The sequence below is a fragment of the Neopelma chrysocephalum genome, unplaced genomic scaffold (genome assembly GCF_003984885.1).
Source record: "Neopelma chrysocephalum unplaced genomic scaffold, ASM398488v2 Primary Assembly neopelma1_345, whole genome shotgun sequence".
Taxonomy (NCBI): Eukaryota; Metazoa; Chordata; class Aves; order Passeriformes; family Pipridae; genus Neopelma; species Neopelma chrysocephalum.
Genome location: NW_020898009.1, coordinates 917,368 through 929,655, shown reverse-complemented (window position 1 = coordinate 929,655; position 12,288 = coordinate 917,368). Strand labels below are relative to the sequence as shown.

The following is a 12,288-nucleotide window of genomic DNA, read 5'->3' as shown; positions in this document are numbered from 1 at the left end:
CTAACCCATGTCCCCAAGTGCCACATCCACACAGCTTTTAAGTCCCTGAAAAGCATGGCCAGTTACTTCCCAGTTTGCAGGGCTGGATGTGGGAAGGGGATGAAAAAGAAATCAAGGAATCCAGCTGAAATGGAAGCAACATTGCCCTGCTCTGCTCCTGGGAGGAGATGGGTCCTGTGTGGTTGTCACCGTGTGGCTCAAATAAGATGGAAGGGTCACATGAGAGACGGGGGGGCACATGAAGCAAAGCAAGACCCAAAAGAGCTTTTTCCTTTCCTTCCCAGTATATAAAATACACAAAATCAATCCCCATAAGCTCAACAGCCTCCTCTCCCAGGGATTAGTGCTGATTTTCACACGATGCTCTGGATGCAGAGTCTGATCCCAGTGGAAGAGCTGTCAGGTACCACTTCATTAGTGCCTTGTGCCAACGAGTGGGGTCATTCCTGCATCATGTGAGTGTGAGGAGTGTTCCTTTGGAAAAACTGCCTATTGCACAGGGATTTTACATTATTTCTGCCCCACTGTCAGTGCTGTTCCTCCCCTTGGAAGGCTGCAGCCCCTTCTCTGCACGTGGAGGAATGAGCAGCAGAGCAGGTGCTGGTTCTGTTTGTTACTGATGTAGATGCATTTTGTGACTCTTGTGTTGGACAAATATTCATTTCTCTTCCTTTTTCTCTTTTTCTCTGCAGGGGTACCAAGAGAAAAACAAGTTCATTGCTGCACAAGGTAAATTCCTGGTTATTCCTGTAGCCCTGGTGGGTGGCAACTGGGCTGGGATCCCTCTGCTCAGTGAAGCTGTGCCACTCTAACCACAGCACAGCATCTTGCCAAGCTCCTCTGGTCAAAAGGAGGCTTGACTGGTCCCACAGTTTGTTCCCAAAATGGTTTTGCCAGTCAAAGATCAGTTCTGGATGTGCTGGGAGAGGAAGAGAAGTCTTAACCTGTGCCATATACCCATTGCTGGAGGGTGTCAAAGCATTTCTGCCCTGAGCCTTGTCCTTCCACCCCGGCCCACCATGCAGGTGGTGTGACCTCTGGAGATACTGCCAGGGAGCTGCTTAATTCAGTTCCCCAAATTATGGAATCATGAAATGGTTTGGGTTGGAAGGGACTTTAAAGATCATCTCGTTCCAAACCCTGCCATGGGCAGGGACACCTCCCACTAGACCAAGTTGCTCCAAGCCCCATCCAACCTGGCCTTGAACAATTCAGGGATGGGGCGGAGAGAAATGTCCCTGTGGTCTTCAGAAGTCCAAACACATCCCTAAAACCAAGATTCCCACTCACAGAGAGGTTCCTGTCAACAACAGGGTGCTGCCTGCCCATGGGAGTGTTTTGTATTTCCACTCTTGACTGGCCAGTGGGTCAGAGCATTACCAGCCAGTTTCCCTGGCTCTTCCTGGAGAGGGAAGGCTGGATCAGGTCCACCAGCACTTCCAGGCTCAGGTTAAGCTTTGGCTTTGCTGTTCCCTTGCCTCACCCTCAGCCTCAGGCTTGGCAAGGGAGTCCAGGCTGAGTTAGCTCCATGTCTGGCAGGCAGCAGGGAACTATCCTTGTGCCACGTTGAAATGGGATCCCGTGGTTAAAGGCCAAGATCCCCAGGGTAGGATTTCTGCGGACTCTGAGACGGCCACGATTTCCCTGGGTGACCTTGGGAAAGTCATTTCCATGTTCTGTTTGTCTGATTTCCCCTTCTCCAGCTAAAAATGGAATTCCTGCTCTTAAAACTTAACCAAAAATCCCAGCTACTGTGTGATAGGATTATTCCTTGGGTCAGACATGTCCAGACATCAAAGCACCTCCTGTGCTGGCATCTCTTGGCAAAAAATGTGATGGATCATCCACGCCGTGTGACCTCACACGCTGGGTTTTAATCCCAAATCGTGGGGAGTTGATCCCAAAGACAACATTTCGTTTTACCTTCCCCTCAGGACCAAAGGAAGAGACAGTGAACGATTTTTGGAGGATGATTTGGGAGCAAAACACAGCGACAATTGTCATGGTGACCAACCTGAAAGAGAGGAAAGAGGTGAGTGCCAGAGGGCTCCATGGGCTGGAATCTCGTGCCCATGGGCGTGTCCTGGAGACATTCCCAGGCTTGTGAGGGTCCAGAGCTCACCTGCACCTGTTTTCTCTCCCCACAGTGTAAGTGTGCCCAGTACTGGCCGGATCAGGGCTGCTGGACATACGGGAACATCCGGGTGTCCGTGGAGGACGTGACAGTCCTGGTGGATTACACCGTGCGGAAGTTCTGCATCCAACAGGTGCCAGGGCTCATCTCCCATCCCATCAATCCCTCCCCTCTCCACACTGGGCATCCCAAAGGTGCTGCCATGCTCCTCCAAGGTGCTGTGAGATTAGAGTTGGGGTGAAATGATCCCCACCATTCACTTTTAACCAGAGTGTTAAGAATTTATTCCTCTTAAACACCTGGGAGCCCATTCCCAGTGTGGCTGGTACTGAGAACAGGGAAGCTGATGGATGCCAAGGCTGAAATTCCATCCTGTAATACAAGTTTTGGTTCCTGCTCTCACCCACGGACACTTAATGCCTGCAAATAATCAGATTTATCCCACGAGCCAAGACAAAATCCAGCTCCGTGTGCGTTGGGTTTGATTGCTTTCCCATCTGTCACCACATTTCCTTGTCCTCCAAGGAGACTCTGGGTGGTTTGGTCGCTCTGTTTGTTTTCCTGCTGCTCTCAGAGGCAGGCAAGGAAGAGCTGGTGCCTGAAAACCTGTCTGGACCCTGAGTGTGATTTTCCTGAGCCTCATCCTTCACTCCACCGGCCTGGAAATGGGTGGTTTCCACCCCTGCCTTAAATACAAGGATCCTGTGGGCAAAGGAGTGGGAAAGGATGGAGCAACAGCTTCTGTTTGAGCTTGTTGGGAATGAAATGTGGCGGCTGCTGCCAGGTTGGAGCCCCAGCCAGGGCCAGGCTGGCATCTTGCAGCCCTCAGATGTGGGATGTGGTGCTGGATGATTAAAATGTCATGTTCTCAGAGACTAATCTCTCCCAGAGCCCGGGTCAGAGACTGATCCCAGTCCTTTCAGCTGTGGATGCTGCTTCTCAAGCCATCCAGCTCCATCTCAGGGCTTTAACTTCCTGTCTGCCCTTGATTTTGGGGGAAGAAAGGGAACCCGGGGGTTTGTCATTAACCTGGGTACCCGTTTCCCCTCAGGTGGGGGACGTCACGAACAAGAAGCCCCAGCGCCTGGTGACTCAGTTCCACTTCACCAGCTGGCCCGACTTCGGGGTCCCCTTCACCCCCATCGGGATGCTGAAATTCCTGAAGAAGGTGAAGACCTGCAATCCCCAGTATGCAGGAGCCATAGTGGTGCACTGCAGGTGAGTCGGGCTCACAGCTGACCTCGGTCGCCTGGGAAAGCACTTCCTGTTTAAAAGGAATTTTTGGTTTCAGTCAAGACTGTTTTATTATCTTTATTCAACTTTCCTATGTTAAACAGGGATGTTCCCCACAGGAACATTCAAAAAAATGCACGTGAATGGAAGGAAATTCTTGGGATCAGTGATGTGGTTGTGGTGCAGCTCATCTTGAGGGGTTATTTGGGTTGGTTGGATGCTGAGTGAACCAAGCTTTGCACCTTGGCTCTCCAGGCACAAGAGGACAGCACCCCTTGTTAGAAGGCAGTACTGAGCTGACACCATGCCTGGAGCAAGGACTGTGGTCTTAGGCCTCATGTGGAATGGTTTCAGCAAGCCTGAGGGAGCCACAGAAGCTTCCACATTTCAATATGGGGAAGCCCCACAGTTAAAGGCCAAGATGGTCATATTTACAACCTCCCAAGTCCATCTTTCATTCTTTCTTGTGAGGCAGCTGGCACAAGGGCTGTGTCTTCCCACAGTGTCTGCTGGCCTCATACTTCTTCTCCTTAATGGTTGAGTTCCCAGCACAGAGCCAAGGCTTCCCCATGGGCTCATCTTCGTGTGGTGGAGGTTGAGTGGATGGAGCATCAGGCAGCTGGTAGGAACAGGCAGCCTATTAGGACTCTGGACCTTAGAGATTGTCTCATTCCAACCCTCTGCCACAGGCAGGGACACCTTCCCCTATCCGAGGTTGCTCCAAGCCCCGTCCAACCTGGCCTTGGATACTTCAGGGATGGGGCAGCCACAGCTCCTCTGGGCAACCTGTGCCAGGGCCTCACCACCCTAAAGTCCTGCTCTGTTGGAGCTCCTTTAGGCACTGGAAGAGGCTCTAAGGTCTCCCCTGAGCCTTCTCTTCTCCAGGCTAACACCCCCAGCTCTCCCAGCCTGTCACACACTCCATTGCGGTCACTGGAGAAGCTGCCAAACCCGGAGTGCAGTGAACACCAGGACCTCTCCCATCTCCCAGACAGGCGTTGAGGTGTTTGCTCAGGGATTGGGAGTGTCTGGCTCGCTCCTGGCTGCCCTCCAAGGGCCCCCAGGCCCGCTGCCCTCACAGGGCTGTCCCTTGCCTTGCAGTGCCGGGGTGGGGCGCACGGGCACTTTCATCGTCATCGATGCCATGCTGGACATGATGCACGCGGAGAGGAAGGTGGATGTTTACGGCTTCGTGAGCCGGATCCGGGCTCAGCGCTGCCAGATGGTACAGACAGACGTAAGTGTGGGGCTGCCACTCCTCCTGGGCTCTGCTCTGGGGTTGGATTTCCATCGCTCAGCCAAAGCCTGCATGAGGGTTGAGCATCGTCCCTCATTTTGGGTCAAGTGAACCCTTTACTGGCTCCTGCCCTTTTTAATCCCCTTCCCAGAACCATGGAATCATTTAGGTTGGAAGGGTCCTTAAAGCCACTGAGTCCAACCATTCCCCCAGCACTGCCAAGGCCACCACTGACCCATGTCCCCAGGTGCCACATCCACACGGCTTCTAAATCCCTCCAGGGATGGGGACTCCAACACTGCCCTGGGCAGCTGTGCCAGGGATGGACAACACTTTCCATGAAGACGTTTTCCCCAATATCCAACCTAAACCTCCCCTGGCACAATTTGAGGCCATCTCCTGTCATCCTGTCCCTTGTTCCCTGGGAGCAGAGCCTGACACCTCACTGGCTCCACCCTCCTGTCAGGGAATTGTGGAGAGAAAGAAGGTCCCCCCTGAGCCTCCTTTTCTCCAGACCTGGAGAACATTTTGGGTCACTTTAGCTTTGCCTGGTGCAGCAAATAAGGTCCCAGTCCCCATTTAGTGGCAGGAAGATTGTCCCTCACTTTCCTAGGGTCTCAGGGGGGCACCAGGTGCCCAGAGAACAGAGGGGGGCAGTAGGGTGGTGGGATTACATCCAACATGTGCACGGGCACCAGGATGTGCTCCCTGGGCATGGAACAGGGACCGACGGCTTCTCCCTGCAACCCTTGCAGATGCAGTATGTGTTTATATACCAAGCACTTCTGGAGCACTATCTCTACGGTGACACAGAGCTGGAGGTGACCTCCTTAGAGATCCACCTCCAGAAGATCTACAACAAAGTGCCAGGGACCAGCAGCAACGGGCTGGAAGAGGAGTTTAAGGTGAGTGTGGCTGTTGTCCTGGTGGGATCTGGTGGGATGGTGCTGGGCTACGGGGACCAGCACGTGTTTGCCTGGCTGTGGGTGGCTCTGAAACCTGCCTCTGCTCTGCTCCTTCCCCTGCAGAAGCTCACTTCAATCAAAATCCAGAACGACAAGATGAGAACGGGCAACTTGCCAGCAAACATGAAGAAGAACAGGGTGCTTCAGATAATTCCATGTAAGGCTGGTTTGTCTGCTGGGTGTGGGGACAGGAGTCAGGCTGGAGAAACGGGCCAACAGGGACCTCATGATGTTCCTTAAGGAAAAGTGCCAAGTCCTGCCCCCGGGGAGGAGCAACCCCAGGCACCAGTCTGTGCTGGGGCCACCCAGCTGGGAAGGAGCTTGGCAGGAAAGGACCTGGGGGTCCTGGTGGACACCAACCTGACCCTGAGCCAGCAACGAGCCCTTGTGACAAAGGACAGTGGTGTCCTGGGCTGTGAGAGTGCCAGCAGGTCGAGGGAGGGGATCCTGCCCCTCTGCCCAGCACTGGTGAGGCCACACCTGGAGCACTGAGTCCAGTTCTGGCTCCCCAGTACCAGAGGGACAGGGACAGACTGGAGAGAGCCCAGGGAAAGCACTGGAGCACCTCTGCTGTGAGGAAAGGCTGAGGGAGCTGGGACAGCTCAGCCTGGAGAAGAGAAGGCTCTGGGGGTCTCATCAAAGTCCCTCAACACCTGCAGGGAGGGTGCAGAGAGGATGGAGCCAGGCTCTTCCCAGTGGTGCCCAGTGACAGGACAAGGGACAACGGGCACACACTGAGACACAGGAGGGTCCCTCTGAACGTCAGGGAACACATTTTGACTGTGAGAGTGACCAAGCACTGGCACAGGTTGCCCAGGGAGGTTGAGGAGTCTCCATCCTTGGAGATCCCCCAGATTTGTCTGGACAGATGGCCAACCAGCTGTGTGTGGCCCTGCCAGCTGGTTTCTGCTGCCAAGGCTTTCTGCCTCGAGGGGAAGGGAGTCCCAGTGCTGAGCAGGTCCTTCTGGAGTGCTCAGCATCCCCTTCTCCATCCCCATGACAGAGGGTGGAGCTGACTGTCCTTGTCCCAGCCAGGTGCTGTAAGCACAGGGCTCCCCTTCCCTTATCTGTCTCCCACTTAGCCCTTGGTGACTTCTCAGCTAAAGGCTGGTTATCCAGGAGTTGTGATTTGAAGGAGTTCCCCAAATCTCAGATCATTTTGTTCTGTTTCAGATGAGTTCAACCGAGTAATCATTCCAGTGAAGAGAGGTGAAGAGAACACGGACTACGTAAACGCTTCCTTCATTGACGTGAGTCTTCTTTACTCCCCTCTCCATCTTCTCCCGGTGGAAACTTCACCTCAGGCTGCTTCCTGGGGGAAGGATTTGTCCCAAACACTCCTTCTCTGAGTTTTGTAAGGCTCCTTCCACTTGACTTTGCTTTTGTGTCACCGGATGGTGCCGGTTTCTGTCTCCAAGAAACCCCTCGGTATTCCCAGCTCCTCGTGTCCCACGGCTGGTGGGAGAGGAGAGCTGGAGCCTGAGCAGAGCCTCCAAGTCCTGGGCACACTTTCTGCACCTCTGGGCTCTGCTGATGGCTGTGGAGAAGTGTATCCATGCACATATCCATGGAAATGACACAGCACTGGTCGTTTGGTCAGAAAACATCCGCTAGATTAGGTAATGGAGCAATACACGATCCCAAAACCCTTGAGGAAAACCAGGTCAATCCCATTATACCTGTCTGGGTGATGGGAGGAGGGGAGGCAGGGAGGTTAAGTGCTTTCCTCACTCCAGGGAGGAGGTAAGTGATTGCACATCCTTTTCTCCTGAGCAATCCTTTAGGCTCCAGGGAGGCATCTCAGATGACTATTTATCTTCATGCAGTGCTGGCCAAGTGACAGACCCTGCTCTTTCCCAGCCCGATTTCTACTTTCATCTCCTAATGGCAGGGTTGGTTTTTTTTCTCCCAAAAGGCAATCACTGCCGTGGGTTGATCCACTAAAACCAGTTTATTCCCAGTTCTAACATCCCCAATTAATTGCTCCCTGAAATCTCCTCTGCTGCATCCCTGCGGGTGGCTCTGGCTGCGGGAGCAGCTGCCTTGTTGTGCCTCCAGAGCAGAAAGCTTTCAAAACACATAAGCAATTTTGGTTGAGGATTCAATTTCCTGCCTCTGCTGAACTTTGCTTCAATGACAAACTCCAAATGACGAAGCATCTTTAGTCACAGTCTGCAGTGAGGGCACAGGGGAACATTCGGAGGGGATTGGAAACAGAAACACTTTGTGGCTGTGGAAGAGCCAGAGTCACCCAGACTTCCTGCTGGTTTCCATAGGTCATAGAGCAGTTTGGGTTGGAAGGGACCTTAAAGATCATCTAGTTCCTTTTAGTTTTGCTTACTTCTTCCAAAAATTCCCCAGTGAAAATCATACCTGAATACCTGGAGCTTAGGCAAGGCACTCAGAGTTTGCAATATTGCTTAGGCTGGCTGGAAACCCAAATCCTTCTTCCCTGAATGGATAAAGTAGGGGATATGATCCTCCCTCAGCTTGGCAACCCAACCATGTCCAAGAGCGTTCCTCCTGCTGCTCCTGGCATCCAGGTGCTTCCTGTTCACCACTAACCCTGTTCCCGAATTTCAGGGTTATCGCCAGAAGGATTCCTACATCGCCAGCCAAGGGCCGCTGCAGCACACGATAGAGGACTTCTGGAGGATGATCTGGGAGTGGAAATCCTGCTCCATAGTGATGCTAACAGAGCTGGAGGAGAGAGGCCAGGTAAGCTCCCGGGAACAGCTGCATCAAACACCAGCAAAATAAAGAAGTGGCAGGGGTTTGGAACGAGATGGTCTTTAAGGTTCCTTCCAACCCCAACCAGTCTGTGATTCTGGGAGTCTGGGATCCCACCTGGTTTTGGGCAGCTGCAGGCCCCAGAAGACTCCTCTATCCAATCCCTTTGGAAAAATACGGGGTGCTCACCCTGTCTCCCCCCTGTGATGCTTCCTCAGGAGAAGTGTGCCCAGTACTGGCCATCTGACGGCTCCGTGTCCTACGGAGACATCACTGTGGAGCTGAAGAAAGAGGAGGAGTGTGAGAGCTACACAGTGCGGGACCTGCTGGTGACAAACACCAGGGTGAGAGTCTGGATTCTGTCCTGGGGAGCTCTGGGTGCTCCTGGGTTTGGCTGCCATGAGCCCTTGCTGGCGTTTCTTCCGCTCCCATCATCGCCCCGTCATCCCAAAGGGGTGATGACACCCCTGAGAGTTCCTATCCTGCCCTCACCCTCCTCCACCTCGTCCCTGTTCCCACCTGGACCCAGCCTCCCTCCTGCTCCCCGTTCCCCACACCTGCCCTGCTCCGTGCCATGGGAATGCCACCCCTCCACCAGCAGCTTTCCCACACGGATGGTTTTCCCAAAAGCCCCGAGCTGGTGGGTTCCTTGGTGCAGCTCTCCCACCAGCTGTGCCTGACCTCGAGCCGTGCTCTCCCACCAGGAGAACAAGAGCCGGCAGATCCGGCAGTTCCATTTCCACGGCTGGCCAGAAGTCGGGATCCCCGGGGACGGGAAGGGGATGATCAACATCATCGCGGCGGTGCAGAAGCAGCAGCAGCAGTCTGGCAACCACCCCATCACTGTGCACTGCAGGTAAAGTGCTGGAGCAGCTTGGACACCCCTTCCAAAGGGACCAGGAGCTTGGGAGATGGTCAGAGCCCCAAAGCACGTCCTGGATATACTGGGAGAGGCTGGGGCAGCACCATTGGCTCTGCCAGTTCTCCGGTGCTTCCCTTATGGATTGTGCCCTGAGCAAAGCCAACGGGGTCAGGACAGGCGTTTTCCTTCACCTTCTGGTTTCTCTTCCCCAGTGCTGGAGCAGGAAGAACGGGCACCTTCTGTGCGCTGAGCACTGTCCTGGAGAGGGTGAAGGCAGAGGCGATCCTGGACGTCTTTCAGACAGTGAAGAGTTTAAGACTACAGAGGCCACACATGGTGCAGACACTGGTAAGGGCCTCCTGCCGCACCAAAACCTCGGCAAGGGCGGGCTGGGGGCTCAGTGTTGAGCAGAAACCTCCTTGGTTCAAGGTTTTCCCTCTCCATGAGGGAAGTTGTGGATTCCTCATCCCTGGAAGTGTCCAAGGCCAGGTCGGACAGGGCTCTGAGCAACCTGGTCTGGTGGGAGGTGTCCCTGCCCATGGCAGGGGGTTGGAGATGGTCTTTAAGGTCTTTCCCAACCCAAGCCGTTCTAGGATTCCATGATTCTATGGAGATGTGCCAGGAGGTGTCTGCCCTTCCTCTTGTTAAGTCATCTGCAAGATGATGCTGAAGGCATCAAGCACCTTTTGAGCACTAAGAGGAGCTGTAGAAGCCTCCTTGGAAACATCCCCAACCACAGTCCCATATTTATGGGCTCCAGGAACCTGGAACACTGTCCTGGAGTGGCACTGTGGCACAGCCTTGGGCACACAGGGAGGGTTAGAGCAGGCACGGCTGGATGAAGTCTGGCCAGAGTGGTTTGCAAGGGTGATCAGGGATGTAGGAAAAAACTCTTTTGGGATCAAAATAGGACTTGAGAGAGGAAGCAGAAAGCAGAGAGTTTCTTTTGCTGTTGGCACCTCAGCAAGGAGGGTGGGTTTGGGGGTCACAAAGGAGGTGGGACCCTCACGGGTGGGAATCCAGCTGAGGACACCTGACCAACGCGTGGTCCCAGCTTGCCAAAGAGCACAAACCATCAAATGATGCCTCAGGTGTGGATTTTCCTGGCCTAACACCGTTCTCTTCCCAAATCCCACAGGAACAGTACGAATTCTGCTACAAGGTGGTGCAGGAATACATCGACGCCTTCTCAGACTACGCCAACTTCAAGTGAAGAAAAAAAAACCAACAAAAACCAGGAACAAAAATCCACACACAACCCCAAACAAATGACAGAAGAGTTGCCTTCTTTAATATTTTGTAATATTCTGTTTGTTAATATACCCTCCCCCTCAAAAAAAAAAAACACAAACAAAAAACCTATGTGTATATATCTTAACTGTTTTAGAGGTTGGTACCATAAGCTTCATATTAGCTGGAGATTTTATATGTAGCAAAGTGTTAGTGCAGATACTGTTGGCTCCTTTTTTTCCAATGTTTTATTGGGGAATTAAATAGCGTGATGTTTGGATTAATATTGTCATACCATCTCTCTTCTGGAGAGTTGATACAGGCTGTTATTTTGTTTGTAAATCTTTTTTTTTTTTTTTCCTTGAGGGAGTAAAGCCTTTTTAAAAAAAAAAAAAAAAAAGAAAAAGAAGAAAAAGATATCCTGGATCTCATCTGAAAACAAAACCCAAACCCCACAACCCCACCAGCACAAGCTTTTCCAAACCTGCAGGGAAATGGTTTCACATTTTTCTGCTGGTCAGCTCTTAAAAAAAAAAAATGAGGAAAAAAAAGAAAAAAAGCTTATTCTGTGTGTGTGTATATATATAAATATCCTTATTTTTGTATGAAAAGCCAAAAAGTTTCCTCCTTCAGGGTCAGGCCACGACATGCTGCTGGTTTGGAAACTGTAACAGCCACAGTAGTGCCCAAATGTTGGGATTTCAACCCCCAAAAAAAGCAAATGCCAGAAAAACAAAAGAATTTTTGCTCCTTGAAGGAAAGGCCTGTGAGTTTGGGGCCAGATTTTAGACCAGGGATTGGGGCTGGAATGGGACCAGGTGAGCTTCATCCCCAGGTGCTGGAGGGGCTGTCAGATTATTTCTCCTGGCATCCCAAGAGATCATGGAATCATGGAATGGTTTTGGTGTGGGTTGGAAGGGACCTTAAAGCCCATCCAGTTCCACCCCCCTGCCATGGGCAGGGACACCTTCCACTATCCCAGGTTGTTCCAAGCCCTGTCCAACCTGACCTTGGACACTTCCAGGGATGGGGCAGCCACAGCTTCTCTGGGCAACCTGTGCCAGGGCCTCACAGTCAAAAATTTTCCTAACATCCAGTATAAACTTGCCCTCTTTCAAGAAGAGTCCAGAGAGTCAAAAAAAGTCCTGAGGACTAGGGGTGCAGCACTTCTATATTAAAAAACCAGGTTAATTTGAGGTTATTTTTTCTGTTATAAAGGGGTGTCTGGGGAAACACCTTCCTGTTTTTTCTTCCTGCAGTTGGGCACCATGCCCAGGTTAGCTGGGGGAGCTCCATCCCCTCTGCAGGCACTGGGAGAACTGGTTTGGAGTGGAAGCTTCCCCTCAAGGATTTGGCTGGACTCCCCAAACAGTGCTAGGGAGCACAGGATGGGTGGCAGGGCCCAGGAATGGTGACAGCCTTGCCCCGGGATGCCCCAGAACTCAGGGGGTATAGGGTTGAAATGTAGGAAAACATGGGAAAAAAACAGCCCATGAGTCAGAGTATCCAAGTTTTCCAGCTTTTCTATCCAGGCAGGGTTCACAGGGGGGGTTTGGTGGAGGCACACAGGCAGGGGGACCCCTCCAGCAATCAAAAATACCCCCAGCAACCCAAAACACACCCCAGAACTTGCCCTGCTCCATCAGCTGGTACCCCCTCATGAACCCCAGTTTCATCCCATTGCTGATCAACTCCAGCTCCTGAATTTGGGGGACTTTGGGCCAAAGCTGCCAGTGACACTCAGAAATAAATGTGGTGACCCCAAAAGAAAAGAGATCCCTCCTGGGACAAGAGGAGTGCACTCATCCCCCATGGATGCTCCACATAGGGATCACCCCAATAAACCCTTCCATCCCACTGCCCAGTGGGTTCTGGCTGCTTCCTGCTGCTAGTAATG

At 52.5% G+C, this 12,288-nt stretch overlaps 1 protein-coding gene across 2 annotated transcripts in view; it reads left to right on the top strand.

Annotated features, from left to right (window-relative positions):
* The window catches only part of PTPRA (protein tyrosine phosphatase, receptor type A), a 116,744-nt gene extending 106,073 nt beyond the window's left edge, over window positions 1-10,671 (top strand). Inside the window, exons 11-23 of one of the 2 annotated variants that reach the window (XM_027705549.1) lie at window positions 693-729; window positions 1,935-2,032; window positions 2,148-2,267; window positions 3,186-3,352; window positions 4,469-4,604; window positions 5,360-5,509; window positions 5,633-5,726; window positions 6,743-6,819; window positions 8,153-8,287; window positions 8,518-8,643; window positions 9,004-9,155; window positions 9,374-9,509; window positions 10,300-10,671. In XM_027705549.1, the coding sequence (XP_027561350.1) occupies window positions 693-729; window positions 1,935-2,032; window positions 2,148-2,267; window positions 3,186-3,352; window positions 4,469-4,604; window positions 5,360-5,509; window positions 5,633-5,726; window positions 6,743-6,819; window positions 8,153-8,287; window positions 8,518-8,643; window positions 9,004-9,155; window positions 9,374-9,509; window positions 10,300-10,374 (1,503 nt within the window). In that variant the 3' untranslated portion in view covers window positions 10,375-10,671. The remainder of the gene's footprint in view (window positions 1-692; window positions 730-1,934; window positions 2,033-2,147; window positions 2,268-3,185; window positions 3,353-4,468; window positions 4,605-5,359; window positions 5,510-5,632; window positions 5,727-6,742; window positions 6,820-8,152; window positions 8,288-8,517; window positions 8,644-9,003; window positions 9,156-9,373; window positions 9,510-10,299) is intronic. The other variant, XM_027705550.1, reaches the window with a different exon arrangement.
* Window positions 10,672-12,288: the final 1,617 nt, after the last annotated feature.